Below are 19,204 nucleotides of genomic sequence, written 5' to 3' on the forward strand. Positions count from 1 at the left end.
CTTGTACTTGTAAGAAATCTTTCACAGTTTGCATAGATTTAGCTTTATCTTCCATCTTTTTTAGAACTTCTTCAGCCTTATTGCCAAACAGACGGTCCTGCTGCAAAGCAGCATCCAACAATTTTGTTTTAACATGATCAGGCAGAGATTGCTCCTTAAGCCAAGCATGCCTTCTAAGCACAGACCCAGTAACAGCAGCCCTGCAAGAGGCCTCAAAGAATCAAAACCACATTGCAAAGTATGTTTTACAACTTATTCAACTGAATGCAATAAATCCTGTAAATACTTATTTTCCACACAGCCAGAAATCAACATCATTTTCTGTTTAAGCAATCCCATGATATGCTGTTGATATTTTAGCATATGGAATTGACAGTTTAAAGCCCTGATTGCCAAGGTTACAGAAGTATAAACCTTTTTTACCCCATCTATCCAGCGCCCTGGAGTCTCTATAAGAAGGGATAGGACTTTTAGCAGTAGAAGTCTTAATGCCCTTGGGCCCCTGAGAAATTGTTTCAGGGTCCGCAACAGGATTTTTGAAAAGGAATTTGTGGGAGTCAGGAACCCTGTAATATCTGTCTGGCTTACAAGGGGCCGGAGGCAGGGATTCAGGGGCCATACTGGATTCTGAAAACACATCAGCAACAATGTCTAATACAGGAGGTATAGCCAAAGGCCTATGCTGAGGAAAAAGAAGGAAATCCCTAATACTCTTTTTGGATTCAGAAAAATCTTAAGGTATGTAAAGTTTTCCCAAAAGAAAAATCCTCAGGGGGAGAAGCAGAAGGAATGGAATCCTCTGCAGAGTCCTCATAAGTAGGTATGGACAAAACCTGTTCATTAGAAGAGTCAGAAGAAACAGAGTTCTGTTCAGAAAATTCATAGTCAAGTTCAGCCCTAGGCCTCTTTGAAGGGGGGGGGGGGGTTGACTTCCCCTGATTAGAGTAATTAAATCTTCAGCCATTTTAATCATTTGTTTTTTAGGCATAGGGGCCTGAACATGTGGCCTTGGCGTCATTTTTTTAGACATAGATCGAGATTTTGACCTTAATATTGAAGGTGGTGTCGGTTTAATATACAAATCTGTAGGCCTGAATACACCCTCAGAAGCCAGTGCCTGCACACCGGCTCCGGACCCATCCAAGGTAGAGACATCCGCGGGTTCCATAGGTGAAGCATCTCGCGGCATACCGGACTCCGAATGAGTCTCAGTAGAGGCCTGCGAATCAGAAGTAGCGGGTTTCAGGGGCTGTGAAAGCGCCTCACTGAGTACCGGCGAACTGGCAACTGGCTTTGGAGAAGTGTCGTCGGCAGTTTTGGACCTCAACGGCCTGTCTCTGTCTTTTTCTTTGCATTTTTTCGGTATTCCAGTAGTCGGATGGCTAACCAATGTCATTTCTGGATAATTAAACCGAGAACCTAAATATTTAGAAGCAAAAATGCACCGACGACGGACAGTGCGCTGATTAAATAAAGCACAAAACCGACAGCAAGGTACGTCGTGGTCAGGGCATAAGCAAGGAATACAGTACAAATGAAAATCCTTATGAGGTATTTCTTTCCCACAAGTAATACAATTATTAACTTTTACTGGCATCGGTTAGGAGCAAGAAAAAGTTTCCCCAACGGGGTACTTAGCTTTTAGTTGAAGACTTTGGTTCTGAAACAAAATTTCAGGAGTCGGCCGACCGGCACTTGCGAACTGCTTCTGCTTCGGGCACCCCGTGGCAAGAAGGACTGATGTAATGGCGTCGGCTGCATGTTTTATACCCCTGACGACCTGATATCATGGAAGAAGGGACAGCAACCAATGCAGGACCCAAGACTTTATTAATCAGGCCGACTGAGGGCAACCTGCCAGCAGATGACCCAAATGTAATGACTGCAACAGTGAAACATGAAGAACATCAGAGGACAAGTAAGAGTAATGTTAGAGGTTATGATGCAGATGGATTAAAGCCAAATGGCTATCCATCTGCTAAGGTTATCAGAAATGAAATGAAAATCTGTTACTACAAAAAACTATATGCAACTGGAACTTGGAATGTAAGAAGTATGAACCTAAGTAAATTTGATGTGGCTATGGAAGAGATGACAAAAATATACAATGACATCTTGGACATTACTGAACTAAAATGGATTGGAATTAGTTATTTTACATCAGATAATCAGTGTTTCTCTACTCTGGACAAGAATCTTGCACTAGAAATGGTGCAACCTTCATAATTAATATAAGGGTGTCAAAAGCAGTATTAAGTTACAACCAAAAACAAAACGATAGCATGACCCCCGGTCAGAAATCAAACACTCCAGTGATACAAGTTTATGCTCCTACCACAGGTACTGAAGAGAAGGCAGTCAACCAGTTTTATGAGGATGTGCAACACCTTCCGGAAATAACACCAGAAAAATATACTGTATTCATCATTGGTGACTGCAATGTTAAAACTGGTAGTAGAAGTATAACTGAAATAATGGGCAAGTTTAGCTTACTAGTGAAAAATGAAGTGAGGCAAAGACTGGTACATTTCTAACCAGATAATTCACCTGTCATAGCAAGCACTCCTTTTCAACAGCCTGAAAGATAGCTTTTCACATGGATATCACCAGAAGGTCAGGAGTGAACTCAGACTACACACTTTGCAGTTAGAGACAGAGGAGTTCTATACAGTCAGAAAAACAAAAACCCAAGCTGACTGTGGCTCAGATCATCATCTTCTTATCATAAAACTTAGAATTAGAAACAGCAAGAAAAGTTTCCAGGCCAACTACATACAAACTCAGCAGTATTATAAATGACTATGTTGTTGAGATATAAGAACAGATTTAAAGGATTAGACATGGTGGAGTGAGTGTTTGAAGAGCTATGGGCAGAGTCAGGGTGCTGTCTAGGAGGTTCCATCAAAATTATTTCAAATTCAAAGAAGATTAAGAAGGCAAAATCTCTGTATGCGGAGGCTTTTTTTAGGGGCTGAGGAAAGGAGAAGAGCAAAAGGCAACAGAGACAGGGAAAATATGTCAAACTGAATTTAGTTTCACAGAAAAGCAAGACAAGATAAGGTGGCCTATTTAAAAGAGCAGCACAAAGAAATGGAAGAAGATAACCGAATGGGAAAGACAAAAGAGTTCTTCAAGAAGGATGGTGATATTTAGGGAAGCTTTCAGGCAATAATGGGCATGACAAAAGACAAAGATGGGAGAGACCTAGTAGAAGCAGAAAATGCTAAGAAAAATTGGCAGGAATAAACAGAACTGTATAACAAGGACCCTAACATCACTGACACATACGATGGTACAGTCTCTGATCTATAGCCACACATCATGAAGAGTTAAGTTAAATGGGTCCCAGAAAGCCTTGCTAATAAAAAGGTGTATGAAGTGATGGAATTCCAGCCAAATTGTTTACAATCTTGCAGAATTATGCTGCTACAGTGCTGCTTAAAATCTACCAGCAAATCTGAAAAACATAGCAGTGTTCACTGGATTGAAAAGGCCAATTTATATTTCAGTCTCAAAAAAGGCAATAACAGGGCTCAAATTATGTAATGCTCAAAATCTTGTGAGATAGACTCCAGCAATATATGTACTGAAAAAGTACAGCTGTGTAAGAATGTATCAGAACAGTAGGTGTTCTACTGATCACTGTTGGATTGTCTCAACATCTGGTCAGGGTATCAAGGCTAAAACCCTTCATACAGTCATACTTCTGACAAATGACCTAAGCTTGTGGGTATAAAGATACATAAATGGGATGCAGGAGTGTAAATCCTCAGACTATCTCCAAGCCAGTAATCATGAAGAGACCTGAAAAAGAAAATACACTGATCAACTAAGAGGAGAGAGGCAGAAATACAGTGATCCCACCAGTCTGAGTAGTAAAGGGAGAAGAATAAAAAAAGGGGAAGGTAGGGGAGAAAGAACACTGCAACAGTGATCAGTAGGACATCTATTGTTACGTTAAGTTCTTACACAATTCTACTATGTCCTTCCTTAGAACACTGTTGTTGTATTCCAAACTGCAGGGTGATTCCCAAAACCTAAGAGGTGTGAAGGTTGGACAGAAGGGAAAGCATAACTGTCTAGTAATCCAAAGAGGACTGACCTAATGAAGGCAGCTCTGGATTTAGAAAAAGCATCCGCTCTCTAACATATGGTGAAAGTATGCAAAGAAGACCAAGAAGCTGCTTTCACACTTGTTCTAAAGTCAATCCCCTTGTAAAAGGCTCCAGATGAAGCCACTGCTCTAGTAGAATGAGCCTTTGATGGAAGGGTAAGGATCTGCCAATGTAGACTATAGCAAAAGCAAGTGGATTTAGAAATCCAGTTAGCAATAGTTAGCTTTGAAACTAGGTTCCCTAACTTGGAATCTTGGAAAAAGATGTGTGAATATCCTTGGTCTTGTCCATGTAGAATTTGAGCTGCCTAGGTACATCTAGGGAATGTAGAATTCTTTCTTCTTTCTTTTGTGGGTTAGGGAAGAAAGTGGGAAGATTTATGACTTGATTGAGAGAGAGTTAATTTACTACATTAGACATGAAGGGGGATAGGCCCTTAAAGGCACTCTGTCCTTATGAAAAAAAAGGACGAAAGGGGTTGCTGTAAGGGCCTATAGTTTGAAGACTCATCTGGCAGAGGTGAGAGCTACCAGAAAAACAGTTTTTTAAGTACAGAATTTGAGAGAGGTGGGTGCTGATGGTTCAAAACTTGGGAAGGTGAGTTTTCACAACATAAAATTGAGGTCCCAAGCAAGGGGATACCTTACCTGGGAAGTTTCAGGACGGAGACACCCTTTAACAACTATTTTACCTCTAGTCTGTCCAGGAGCAGCAGATGTAGGTACACAGATATGGCTACAATGTGTGCCTTAATAGATGGGTATGCTAGGCCATTCTGCAACAGCTCACACAGATAAGAGACGGCCACTGGGGTATTAGCCTGTAGGAGGTCCTGATATTTAGGGTGATACCATACAGAAAATAATTTTCATTTTGCTACTTAAGATTTTCTGGTAGCAAGTTTTGTTGCCTCCTGGAGGTCCTTAAGCACATCCTCAGAAAACTGGTGCCTAAAAGGGATCAGAATCGTATCATAGGTGTGTACTAGGCTAATGGCCCTGGAGCCTATATAAGCCTAGCCCAAGAAGATTCCCTGGCATCATGCCACCCAAAGTTAGTTCCCAGTGCCCCTGTCAAGCAAGGCCACTGAAGTGATCCTCAGGGTGAACTTCTTATTGCCCATCCACTCATCAAGATTTCTCTTAAAGAGGGCCAGTGAAGTGCTCTGCTTGACGTGAATGGGAAGTCTGTTCCAGAGTATGGGAAGTCTCTGAGGCTCTGCTATGTGAGAAAGTCCACTGTGGAGGAAATCTTCTGGTGCTGGCCCTTGGCTAGACAGAAGAAAAGAAGGTGGAACCAGTTGGTGCCTTGGCCAAAAGGGAGTCACCAATAAGATATTTGGGTATTCTCTTTTGATCTTTAATAAGACTTTGGGAAGGAGAGGAAGTGGAGGAAAGGCACACATGAAACTTCCTCTCCAAGGGAAGGACATTGCACTATTTTTCTAAGCTTGAGGACAGGAGGTCCTGTTGCAAAAGAGCAGAAATTGTTTGTTGTCAATGGAGACAAAAAGATCCATCTTTGATACCTCTGATTTGTGAACTGTATCTAGAAAGATCTCCCTGTTCAGCATCCATTCATGGGGATCTTCTCTTGAGCTGCTTAGTAAGTCTGCCAGGACATTATCCTGTGAGGAATGTAAACCTCTAGGAGGGAGAATTTGCTTTTGTGGTCTGTTCCCATGCTAAAAGACCCAGTCTGCACAGTTGGTAAGATCTGGTATCCCTCTGCTTATGTACTACACGACTGCTGTATTGTCTGTGAACACTCCTAATGGATCTGGTTTCCAAGAATGGGTGAAAATCTACAGGGCCTGAATTAGTGTCCTCATCTTCTTCAAATTTATGTGCTATTTCCTTAGGTTTGTAAGCCACTGTCCTTGGACTTTTAAGATTGCCCATTCATGCTCCACATGCATTGTCTGATGCTACTGTCTGCAGTTCCTGTTGAGGTGTCTATGGTTTTACCACCACAGAAGTTCCTGCTTTAGGAAAGGCAGAAGAGGGACCTGTGTGCTCTATGGATGAGAGAGTTGGGACCAGATGGATTTCAGGTACCACTAGATCTTCCTCATTTGCAGTCTGGCAAAGTGGACCATGAGGATGATTGCCATGAATCCCAGTGCTCTGAGAATCTCCCTTGCAGTACAAGACTGAAGAGGAAGAAGAGAAAGGTCTGGTGGAAGGAAGGCCTAAATGAATTTGGTGTCCAGCTGGCATTCCAAGAGGACTAGGTCTTGGGCTGGTTTTATTGTGGACTTTTTCAGACTGAAGTAAGGCCATGGTGAACTTGAGATGTGTCAAGAGTGTCTGCTGAGCAGGAGCCTGTTTTAACAAGTCATCCAAATAAGGGACTATCTGGATTCTGTTAGTCCTACAGTAAGCTATTACTGAAGAGAGGCACTTTATGAAGACTCTGAGAGCTGTACAGAGTCTAAAAGGCAAAGCAGAGAACTGAAAGTGTAATGAACCAGTTGAAAATTTCAGAAATTTCTTGTGAGCAGTGTGAACAGGAATGTGGAGATAGGCATTCTTTAGGTCCAAAGACATCAGGAAGGCATGAAGAAGGATGAATGGAGTTTGCAGGGACAACATTCTGAAAGATGGAACAAGGAGAAGGGTGTTAACGGTGGGCACAGCCAGAATTAGTCTCCAGTTCCCTCCTTTTCTTGGGACGAGGAAGAGTCTGGAATAGAATCATTTTCCACATAACGTGGAGATACCAGCTCTATTGTGCCTTGCTGTAGCAATGTTTAACCGATGAGTTTAAAGGAACTGTACCTGATTTTGAGGAAAAAGAGGGATGCCGATGAAAGCAGGAACTTCTTTCTGGGTCATTCTGCATCCCTTTTGGATGACTGAAAGCATCTATTTGTCTGAAGTAATGAGTAGCCAGTTTAGGGATGAGGTCAGCCTTTTGGATAAGGGAAGTGATGGACCGAGGGGTGGGGAGGGGGACAGGAGGCAGTCAGGCAGACTTGCTTTGATAAGGAAGTCTCTAAGATCTAGATTCCCTGGCTGGTTTGTCCTGGGATCATTTCCTAAGCATTTTTTTGGCCTTATGAGAAGGCCTGGGTTCCCTGCTAGTAAAAGAAGTGGGTTTTGCAGGGTAATTCCTTTGGCATCTTGGCACAGGTGTAATAAAGAACTGTCTACAGTCCATAATTTTACCTTGTTCCTGCAGCTGTTTGAAAAGATTGGCAGAATCCAGACCAAAAAAACAATCCTTGTTTAAATAAGAGTCTATTTGTTTTGCCTTAATATCTTTATGAAGTGGATGAGAACGTAACATAACCATGGATGTCTCCTGATCTGTAGCAGCTGCCCTGGAGAAAGTTTCTGCTACATCACAGCTACATTTAATGCTGTGCCTAGCTACCTGGGTGACCTACGCCACCAAAGATAAAGCCTGTTGTTTAATGGTAGGTTCCTCAGGGAAGGACAACATTTTATTTAAATTGCTAAGACTAGACAATAAGTCATTTGTGTTGGATAATTCAGAGGTGTAAAGGCCAGAGTAAGGGATGCATAAACCTTGTTCCCCAGTCTGTCCATTGCCCTGCTGTCTTTATCCTAAGGAAGAACATCAGCAGCAGGTAGTAACTTAAAGGGCTAATCTGTTGATATGGAAAACATAGAGGTCTGCCACAGGGATTTTGCAAAGAAATTTCAAGTCTTCAGATACTTTGTAAAACTTGTCGGTTCCTTTGGATGCTGGTGGCTGGGAGTCTGGTGCAGTGGAAGTAGATGCAAAAGCATTCAGGAAACCTTCTACAACAGCAGGTAGAGGAGCAGGCCTGCCTACTTTCAAGAGGTTATAGTATCTCTGTTGAACTTCAGAAATCTGTTTAGATTCCCATTCAAAATGCTTCATTGTATTAACAATAGTTTTACCAAATGAAGCTATTTCAACAGTGGAGTCAGGAGAAAGGGCAGCTTCATCATCCAAGTCCATCTGGACTTGGGATGAATAGGCTAAAGAGTGCTAATCAGAGTCTGATTCATCGTCTTGATCTCCAGAAGAAGTATGTAAATGACTCTTGTGGCATAGAAGGAGAAACAGTAGAAGTAGCAGGCCCTGAAAAGAATGGTGGCATGAATACCATAATGGCCTTAAATAGGCCAATCCAGCCACTCTTTTCTTTGAATGTCTTGGGGGATGAAAAGTTTTTTAGTTTTTTTGGTTCTTTTTTCCAGGTGCGACATCTGCTTTAATGAAAAGCAGAGGGTCTGACCCCTGACAAACCTTGATGAGCAATCCAGGAAGATTCTCTCTAACAAGAATCTGTGGTATGCATTTTGGTCCTTCGAAAATTATTAAACAGGGTTCCCCTTCTCACCATTACTGGTAACTTCAGTCATTTCGGACATGAGAAGCTCGGGCCATACTGGCTTCTGGCAGGGTCATGGTAGTGGAAGTCTGATCGGGTTGTCAGGCTTACTACAGGATATCAGGGGTAGAAAAGTACACCATCTTTGCTTGGGTGAGGCACTTAAGATGATGAATTGCCAAGTAGAAATTAATTTTTTCGGGCCTTTGGAACAAAGAACTTCATACAATTTTTGTAGTCATGCTCTGCATCTAAACAAAAAATGCACTGGGAGTGGGGCTCCTTGTAGAGATCTGCCTACAGCAATCCCACTTTCTCATCTTAGGTGAATCTAATAGAGGAACAAACAACAATACAAATGAGAAAAATAGAGAAAGGGTCCCCAAGAGGGCACTTATCTGAACCAGTGAAGGCCAACAGTACCAATGGCCATAAGTAAAGCAGACCAACAGGTGAGACCAGAGTTCGACTGGCAGCAAGACAGTCTGAGGATTTATGCTCATACATCCACTTATACCCTCACGCCAACGGACTTAGGTTATACTTCATATGTATGGAACTACAGAAGGTGTTGGCTTTGGTATCTGGCCAGATGTCCAGGTTACCTATTGAAATATATAAGGAAGGACATCTGTCAGATGCGCAAACTGGGTTTAGAAGGGGCAGAAGCACTAGACATCAACATGTAAACTTTCTCTGGATAACAGGGAAAGCATGGAAGATGCATAAAATATTTTCTTCTGCTTTGACTACTCAAAAGCCTTTGACTGTGTGGACCATAAGAAACTGTTGTAAGTTCTTAGAAAAATGGAGATACTAGCTCACTATATTGGTCACCTGGGAAATCTGTATTTACAGCAAGCAGTAAAACTTGGAACCGAGTACAGACTGACTGACTACTTCAAGGTTAGGAAAAGAGTGTGAGGATACTGTATATGGTCAGCCTACTTATTTAACTTGTACTCTGTGAGTATATCATGAAAAATGCCAAGTTAGATATCTCAGATGCTGGAATCAAAATTTCCCAATATTAACCTCAAATATGCAGATGATACCACTCTGGTGGATGAATCTGAGGAAAACTTGAATAGCCTACTGATGACACAGTAAGTAGAAAGTGCAAAAACTGGTCTGCTGCTCATGATTAAGGCAGTACTGCATGGCTCATGAAACTAAAAATCTGTTGTAACAATATTGTGACAACTGATATCATATGATTCCATCATGTGACTTTTTTGTATAAATTAAAACAATAGATGGTATTAACCAGTTCTGATAAAGCCTTAACAGAGGATGAACATGCTAAGATATTTGTTTTGTGTTCCAATAAACTACTGAGGAGGACTCATGACTGATATTTATTGTTTTATAAAGCCATGGTTTCCCCAGTAATGCCACAGACTGTGTGAGAGATGGACAATAAGTAAGACTTTGTGAGGTTTTAAGACTGTGCACCAGAGAATTAATGCTTCAGAATTGTGGTGAGAAAACTTTTGAAAATTTCATGGACTGCAAGATAATCATACCAGTCAATACTTAAAGGAAATAAACCCTGACCGTTTACTGGAATGTCTCACAATAACACTAAAACCTATACATTCTGGCCACATAATGTGGAGGCAGGAGTCACTAAAGGAGACACTGATCACAAGTAAGATTAAAGGCAAAAGAAGAAGCGTAGTTACTATGAATAAGCAAGTACTTAAAGAAACACCTGCTGCAAACAGGCCCAGTGTGCTAAAATCCCTGAGGTGTTAAAGTGTCAGACTCTATTAAACAATTAAACAAACAACAAGGTCCTGAACCATGACTATGACCATGGCCATGGCATGGGTTCAATTTTGCAAAGTCTCTTAAACCTAAGACAACAGACCTTGTTCGTACCAATGGATGACCTGTGTAAGGAGTCTTTGGCCTCGAGTACCCATGACCCAAGGACAGATTATTCTGCAGAGCACTGCCTGGGATCAGGCTAGCTGACCTCAAGAGCTAGCCAATTAATATGGGGAAGAAAGGTGTTCATAGCCAGTAATGCATTCCTTTGGGTGGGAGCTAGGGAAGTCCTTCCTTCACAACCATCACCATCAGCCAAAGCAGAAGACTGGCATGTACTTGAGTCCACACTCACTGATAAGTTCAATATCTACAGAATTTGGAAGGCCATTTTAAACAATGAACTCAGTTCCAGAAGTGCTAGGTTGAGACTTGCCCTCTGAGCTTCAGTCCCTGTGATGCTGCACTGGCTGAAACCCAAGGATGCACATGAGACCCTCCCACCAATTTTCATGTGATGAAGTGCCAGCGGTTGCCATCCTCCTGGTGGAGAGGCAGGCCGTGAACTACCTCTTTTGACATGTACAGGTGGAAAGATTGACAGGCTGTTAATTATATCATTACTTCAATTTGTGTCCCTCTCCAAGACAATAAAGGTAATGGCAATGTGATCCCTAACTAGTAATTTGACAGCTACAGGGACACTTGTTAAATCTGCATCTAGGTATCTAATTTAAGAACCTTTCACTATTCTTAGTCAAAAAATGTTGCAGTAAAACAAAAGAACTAAAGGGCTCAGAGGTTATGTATGAGGGTGGGTTTGGCATAATAGTTGAGGTCTTCACTTCATAGACACAAGGTACAGGGTTTGATTTTGATCTTGGGTTATTGGCTAGGCTTAAAATGACCCTTCAGTAAAAGTCTTGTATTCACCTATGAATCTATGTGTACCTTGTGATGTCATTCAGTGCATACTCGGTCAGTGATTTATCAGTCTTCAAAGTTAGATATAAACATTACAATGGAAAAACATTAAAAGTGGAAAAGTGTTCTATTAATTCCCCTAAAGTAATAAAATGCAATTATTTTTGGCATATGAACAAACAATACAATAAAATAAATCAAAGATATATATATATATATATATATATATATATATATATATATATATATATATTGAAAATGGTGTAAGGAGGTAAACATTTTCATTCTGGAAATGGACATGCATTCAAGGGGGCCTTACTTGTATTGGCAATGGTCGATCAAGTGAACTTCCTTTGCTGGAGTCCTCCCAAGAGTATCCTGACAACAAATAAAAATAAGTTGTACTACAGACAAATGCATGAAAACCTGGGAAAATTTAATAACATTCTGATTGTCTTCTCAAAACATGTTAATACACCAGACTGCAGTTATCAGTCACCATTACATTCTTGTACATGCTTAGGTTATGGATCTGTTCAGGTATGGCATAACATATTTTAACCATACAACTAGAACATGTCAAAAGCTAGAAACAACAGGCAATTAACTGAAGGGAATAAATAATAAGCAAGAAATACAGATCAAAAACAACACACAACAGAGGTCCCACTAAAGGAAGCTGCAACTCCTGGTTGCAGATTTCATTGTGAGGTCACTGCATCTAAAAGAATTAAGCAAAACTTGGTGTCAGACTCCAGAAAGCTAGACAATGGAATACAACTGGAATCACTAAGGCAATGGCATACCAGCACAGATAACACAGTATGCTGTGGGCTGTGTTACCTGCATGAAAATGTGAAAATGACAAAATGACAGCACAGAAGGTAAAAATCCAGACATTGGAGATATGATTCTGGTTAACCAATAAGCTTAATAGCAGCTTCCAAAGTGCTGACTAGGGTAAGCAAAAAGGTTGCATGATCTGCAGCAGGAGATTCAAATAGTAATTAATGAAGCTTGCATTCACAAGACACTGGTGAACATTGCAAAACTGTAATGTACAGTAAATGGGTGATAGGTTACACTATTGAAAATGTAAGATAGCCAAGTGCTGCCAGAAGAAAGAGGAGGAAATTAAAATGTTTCATCTTTTGGTCTGTCAAGTCTCTCTCCTGAGATAAACCATTTTGTCAAAATTTGCAAACTTCTCCAGAAGGTGTGTGATCCCAGAGACTGTTACATTAAATGAGGTGATGCATGGAACTTTGCTTCTGCATGGAAGATATGAAGTACCTGCTTCCTACCCACTTCAGCCAGAGTTGCTATAATTTCTCAGGAGCTGAAGTATGTCTTGACAAACTGGTCCAGCATTGGAGAGAGATATGAAGAATGATACCAAATTGATAAAAAATCCTCTATAGAAAAAAAAACAGTATTAATGAAAGGGGGGCAGGAATGGAAATAATGGGTAAGAACTAACAGCAAAAGTTAAAATTAATTAGATTAACAAGAAGTAGTAATAGCAGTGAGAAGCTATGGGTGCCTCCTGCACCTGCTACTTTTCCACCCTTACAAAAACTTAAAGCAGAGACAGCCTTCAAAGTGACCATTGCAAGGTCATTTTGCACTAAGAATCGCAAGGTTCTGTATGGGAATGGCAAAATGTAGAAAGGGGGAGAGTTGTTCAGAACTAAGTTAATATTAAAATGATAATGGCATGAGGCACTCAAAAAATGTAAGGTGAACTACTATTACTTAATTTTACAGAAGGGGAATGAAGCCACTGTTCAAAATTGTAAAACTAAAGAACCTCAACATACACAGAAGAGTATCATACGTTCTTCAAGATACTACTCATTGGGCAGCAAATAAAGGAAAACACAGCTTGAAACTCATGCCTAACTGTTAGCTATACAGAGGGGTATATAAGATGAAAAAAGAAGTTATGTACTCACCATAACGTTCCATCTGAGTAGGTAAACTTCATTTGTCAGCAACCTGTGGGTATATCGGATCCGAGCTGGCAGCTTCAAACAGCTAAGATCCGAGCTCCAAGCTCCTCCCCCTTGCCCATAATCCCCTGCTATCCCTTCCTGACCTCAGATCGAGTTTGCTTAGTAATACAGAGCATTGCAACACAAAGGATCACCTGGACATCCTAACCTAGAGTTATCCGGAAACGAAGGGCAAGGAATCCTTTTAGTACGCACTATAGGTTAGGGGGATGGAGGGGGGGTCGTTTGCTGAAAAATGAAGTTTACCTACTCAGATGGAACGTTATGGTGAGTACATAACTTCTTTATCTGAAGTAGTTAACTTCATTTGCCCATCAACCTGTGGGACAGAGTCCCCAGCTACCCAATCCTTAGGAGGTCCTCATGGAAGAATATTCCGGAGCACTGCAGAGCCGAAGGATGCTCTCCCTCTGGAAATGATATCCAACTTGTAATGGTTAATGAACGTATGAGATGATGCCCAAGTGGCTGCTGAACAAATGCCATCCAATGACACTCTGGACCAAAAGGCAGCAGAGGTAGAAATCGATCGAGTAGAGTGGGCGTGGACTACTTCGGGTTCAGGTTGGCCAGAACTCTTATATGCAAGAAGTATACATTGGGAGATCCATCTGGACAATGTAACTTTTGATACTGGTTTTCCCAAAGAGGGTTTAGCAAAGGATACAAAGAGTTGCTCAGATTTCCTGTAGTCAGCGGTCCTGTGCAAGTAGAACCTCAATTGCCTGTGTACGTCCAGAGAATGTAAGTTGTATTCACCCTTGTTCTGATAATTTGGAAAGAATACTGGTAAATTAATAGACTGATTGATATTGGGCTCCGAAGCAACTTTTGGCAAAAAGGAGGGATTGGTCCTGAGAGAAACTCTATCTTTATGGAAAACCAAGTATGGTGGTTTGGCGCAAAGGGCTTGAAGCTCCGAAACCCTTCTGGCCGAAGTGGTGGCAATAAGAAAGGCCGTCTTCCAAGATAAGTATTTTAGATCCACCGTAGCTGCAGGCTCAAAGGGAGGAGCTGTCAGAGACTGGAGAACAAGAGTTAAATCCCATGGAGGAACTGCATCTTTAACAGGAGGCCTCAAGAGGAAAGTGCCTTTTAAGAAGGTCTTGCATAATTTGGAAGAGGCCAAGGGACCGAGATCACTTCCCACATGATAGTGGGAGATTGCGGCTAACTGGACTTTGACCGTACAGGAGCTAGCACCCTGGTTGAATAAGATTGACAAAAATTCAAGCACTGCTGGTAACGGAGCTGTAAAGGGGTCTAAATTTCTGTGCTCCGCCCAAATTGAAAAGCGTTTCCATTTGCTACTATAAACCTTTCTCATAGAAGGCTTGTGAGCGGCTACTAGAATAGCCTTAACAGAGGACGAGATACTGGGAGTCCTAGCTATTACTGAAACTGGAACTGGATCAACCAAGCTGTAAGCTTGAGGTTGTCCAGGTTCGGGGTTGTTAATCCTATTGGGTGAGAGATCAGATCCGGTGTGTGATCTAGAATCCATGGGGGATTCACTAGATGAGACCATAGACATGGGAACCACGCTTGACAAGGCCAGAATGGGGCTATGAGGATCACTCTGCTCCCCAACTGACGGGCTTTCTGCAAGAATTTCAGCATTAGGGGAAGAGGTGGATAAGCATAAAGTAGACCGGATGGCCAAACATGCACCAGAGTGTCTCTGGGGGATTCCCCCGGTGGGGGAATTAGAGCGAAGTAGTCGCTGCACTTTGCGTTCGAAGGAGACGCGAAGAGATCGCAGCAAGGTTGACCCCACTTGTGGAAGATTTGCTTTGCTACTCTCGGGTTCAGAGACCACTCGTACGGTGAAAGGATGGTTCGACTCAGCCTGTCTGCCAAGATGTTCAACCAGCCCAGAATGTGCGTCGCTATGAGAAAGCGGTTGGTGGAGATCGCCCATTCCCAAACTCTCATGGCCTCTCGACAAAGTGGGTAGGATCTGGTTCCCCCTTGCTTGTTGATATACCAGACTACTGACATGTTGTCTGTCTGAATTGCAATTGTCCCCAATGGAAGAAGGGCTTGGAGTGCTTGCAACGCCAAAAGCACCGCTCTCATCTCTGGGACATTGATATGCAACAAGGTCTCTGAATGGGTCCACGTGCCTTGGACGGTTCTGCCCATACAGTGCTCCCCCCCACCCAAGGCGAGAAGCGTCCATGGTCACCGTGGTTAGAGGAGGGGACATAGAGAAGGGGCGCCCTTTCTGGAGGTCCGGGGACTGGAGCCACCAGAATAGGGCTTTCCTGCAAACCCTGCTGAGGGGGATGGGTGAACTCAGTGGATGTTGCAGGATGGACCATTGAACCTGCAAGCTCCATTGTAGTACCCTCATGTTCAAGCGCGCTAAGGGTAGCAGGTTGATTGTGCCGCCATGGAATCTAGAGCCCTCAGGACCAATTCTGCTGGAGGAGTCGGGGAGTGTAGAAGGGCCAGCATGTGGAGCTTTAGTGTTCGAAGCCGGTCCGGAGTTAAGAAGACTTGCAAAAGGTTTGTGTTTAATCTGGCCCCAATGAAGTCCAAGATCTGGGTTGGTTGAAGACAAGATTTTTTTATATTGATTGTGATTCCCATTTGGGAGGCCAAGTGGAGGAAGTAATCTCTGGATGAACACAGTAGATGCCTGGTGGGGGCGGTCAGGAGCCAGTCGTCCAGGTACGGAAAGACCTGTATTCCCTGGAGTCTCAGGTGGGCCGCTACAACTGCCAAGACTTTGGTGAACACCCTGGGGGGCTGTGGTGAGACCAAAGGGAAGGAATCTGAACTGGTAGAGGCTGGCTCCTAGCCGGAAGCGGAGAAACCTTCTGGATCGCCTGTACATCAAAATGTGGTAGTACACATCCTTGAGGTCTATAGAGCACATCCAGTTGTTCTCCTGCAGGAGTGGGAGAATGGATTGAATGGTGACCACCCAGAATTTTCTTTGGCCACTAACAGGTTTAGAAAGGACAGGTCGAGGACTGGTCTTAAGTCCCCCGTCTTTTTTGGCACCAAGAAGAACCTGGAGTAAAAGCCTGATCCGGATTGGTCTGGGGGGACGTGCTAGATTGCTCTTTTTTCTAGCAGCTGGAGTATTTCTGTGGCTGCTGCCTCCCTTTGATTGGGTGGAACATCGGGGAGACTCCAGGGTTTGGGAGGGAGATTGAGAAAGGGGATCTTGTAACCTCTGGATATGACTCGAAGCACCCAGCGATCTGTTGTAATGGACTCACAAACTGCTAGGTGCCTCGAGAAACGCCCCCAACTGCCTCCAGAGTGGAGCAGTCGGGTAACCCTTCAGGGTTGCTGCACGGGCCGATCAGAAAAGGGTTCTCTTGACCTGAAATTCTTCGGTCCCCCTCTGCCTCTGGGCCGGCGTCCACCCTGTCCTCCTCTGCCTCTGAAGGATGGGTGGGTCCGGAGTGAAACGGGACTGTTGAGACTTCCAGAACCACATCCTCTTCTGTCCCTTTTGGTTCCTAGAGAAGGACCTCTGGGGAGCAGGGAAGCGGACTCCGATGGCAGACAACATCTTCTCGTCTTTCTCGCTCTTGACCAGTGTGTCACGTATGGTCTTGCCAAAGAGCGAAGAACCGTCAAACGGGGCATTAGCGAAGGATGCCTTGAAGGGTTCCACAAAATCGCAATGTCGGAGCCGAGCATGCCGTCGTAAGACAATGCCCGCTCCGCTAGCTCTAGCGGCTCCTTCCGTAGCATGGGAGAGGAGCCACATAGAGGTCTTCTCAATGTATTTGAGAGTGACCATTCGGGTTGAGAATACTTTCTTATCCTCGGCCGACATGGACTCTGGGGGCGACCCAGCGTATTCTTTGATGAGATCCCGCTGGAGTTGTATCACGTGTGCCATATAATTCAGTGACCTTACAGAGAAGGTGGCTGAAGCGAACATCCGCTTCCCCAGGCGGTCCATCGTCCGAGACTCCTTGTCTGGAGGATGGATCGAGGAACTCTCCTGGGCTAGTTCCTTTCTGGTGGCGGCCGCCACCAACATGGCATCTACAGGAGCACCCTTGCTCCAACCCGTCCTATCAGAAGGGGGGCTGAGTATTTTATCTGGTCTCTTTGGAATGGGCTCCACAGTGTCTGGCTCCTTCCATGCCCTGGTAGTAATCAGGTCTACCAGGGGATTGGCGGGAGGGGACACCCAAGAGGTAGATGGGCCTGCGTCAAACGCCTCCAGAAACACAGACTCATCAGAGAAAGGTTTTTGGGCTGACCACCCCCCTCTAATTCAAAGCATTTCCATGATGTCTCCGAAGGAGATGTCTTCGGGAGGTGACCTTGGGGAACCTTCCCCTTCCACTAAGTCTGTGTCTTCTGTCAAGGACTCAGGTGAGTCCAAGTGCCTCCTCTTGCACTTACGTTTGTGAGGAACTTCCTTGGGGGGGGGCTGTCCGAAGAGGCCTCACCAACCACATCCTGTTCCTCCAAGGGAACTATCTGGGACGTAAGCGCAGGCTGTCCCTGGGGCCGTGTGATGGAAGGTTGGCCCATCTGAGAGGGAGTGCAGAGTGGAACCGTAGCAGGAGCCTGGGGCCTCGAATCCCTCAACAATACCCTCTCCACAACATCGAATGCCGAAGGAGAACTGCTCTCTCTGGGATCCAAGAGCAGTTCCCTCAGATCCGATGTGTGGATCGGAGCCGGCGCCAAAGCAATCGGATCTGAAGGGCCAGTATGCTCCGATCGAGATGGAGCTGAAGACACACTGACACCTCCGGATCCGAAGCTCAGCTCTCGGCTCCGAGAGTTCAGATCCGAAAACGGACCCGACAAACTCGAGGGTGCCGTCGGCGCCGAAGTACAAGGTACTATCGGCGCCAACAATCCCCCGGCTCCCATGCTACCCAGCTCCGAACCCCGGAAGTGGGTCAGAGAAGGAGCAATCGGGGCGAAAAAGGGGGGTGGCTGGCTCTCCTCCTCCGGCTCCGGGGAAAAATGGGGTGAATGGAGCCGGGAAGGAGAAGGCCCGGAGGCCCTGGGAGAAGCTGCTTGCTTGGCCGGTGGGGCCAAAGAGGAAGACTCGGCCCGCTGCTTGTGGTGCTTCTCTTTTCTCCTCTCCCTCCTAGCTTCCCTCTCCTCCTGGCCTGAGGTGGGAGGGTGAGTCCCGGCCAGGGGAGCAGGGATGGAAGGTGGCACTGCCGCGGCCATGGCAGGTGCCACAGAGGGAGAGGAGGACGAAGTCGAGTCCGGGGGCAACAGTCCCGCCAGAATCACCTTCGATCTCCTGTCCCTCAAAGCCCTGGGGTTGAAGGCTGCACAAATGGTGCAGCCTGAGGAGAGGTGGTCAACCCCAAGGCAGATAACACACCGAGTGTGGCCATCCGCTGGGGACAGCTTATGGCCACACTCGGTGCATTTAGAAAAGAAGGCTTTAGGGGCCTCAGACATGACTAGGGACAAAATTACACTAGGCCCAAAGACAGACATGCCTTCACACACACAGGGGGAGGTAATTTAACTAAAATTAACTACAAAAACAGTTAACAACTGGAAACTAACTAAGGAGCAACACACACACAAATTTTCACTGCTATAATAGAAAAAGAAAAGGATTTTTCTCACAAAAACGATCAACTCCCATGCCTGGAACTCGTTCAGAGCTGCTGACTGAACTGCGGCAAATGAGATTTGGGCAAGGGGGAGGAGCTTGGAGCTCGGATCTTAGCTGTTTGAAGTTGCAGGCTCGGATCCGATATGGACCCGATACCCACGGGTTGATGGACAAATGAAGTTAACTACTTCAGATCTTCTGTTAGAAGCAAGGACATCCAGCTGGATGCTTTTCTGATTGGAATGTAGTTCAAATCTATTCATACCTGAAAATATGCATTTTTGTAGTGTATCTCCATTTTTAATATGTCTTATCTAGGCAACAAATAGGACATTTATAAAAATGTTTATTGTAGAGGACTATTATGGACAAGCAGAAAAAAAAAGATTTTTATTTTATGTGGGTGTTCTACACAATACAGCACTATAAGAAGGTATTAAAGTTTTTTGTTTTTAATGCATTCCACCCCAAA

At 44.1% G+C, this 19,204-nt stretch overlaps 1 protein-coding gene across 1 annotated transcript in view; it reads right to left on the minus strand.

Moving 5' to 3' along the window:
• The window catches only part of POGLUT1 (protein O-glucosyltransferase 1), a 937,534-nt gene that overhangs the window by 300,145 nt on the left and 618,185 nt on the right, over positions 1 to 19,204 (minus strand). Inside the window, exon 8 of the mRNA XM_044072938.1 lies at positions 11,462 to 11,520. Coding sequence (XP_043928873.1) covers positions 11,462 to 11,520 — 59 coding nt within the window. The remainder of the gene's footprint in view (positions 1 to 11,461; positions 11,521 to 19,204) is intronic.

This window comes from Protopterus annectens, chromosome 5.part1 (genome assembly GCF_019279795.1).
Source record: "Protopterus annectens isolate FY-2018-M chromosome 5.part1, PAN1.0, whole genome shotgun sequence".
NCBI classification, from domain to species: Eukaryota; Metazoa; Chordata; order Ceratodontiformes; family Protopteridae; genus Protopterus; species Protopterus annectens.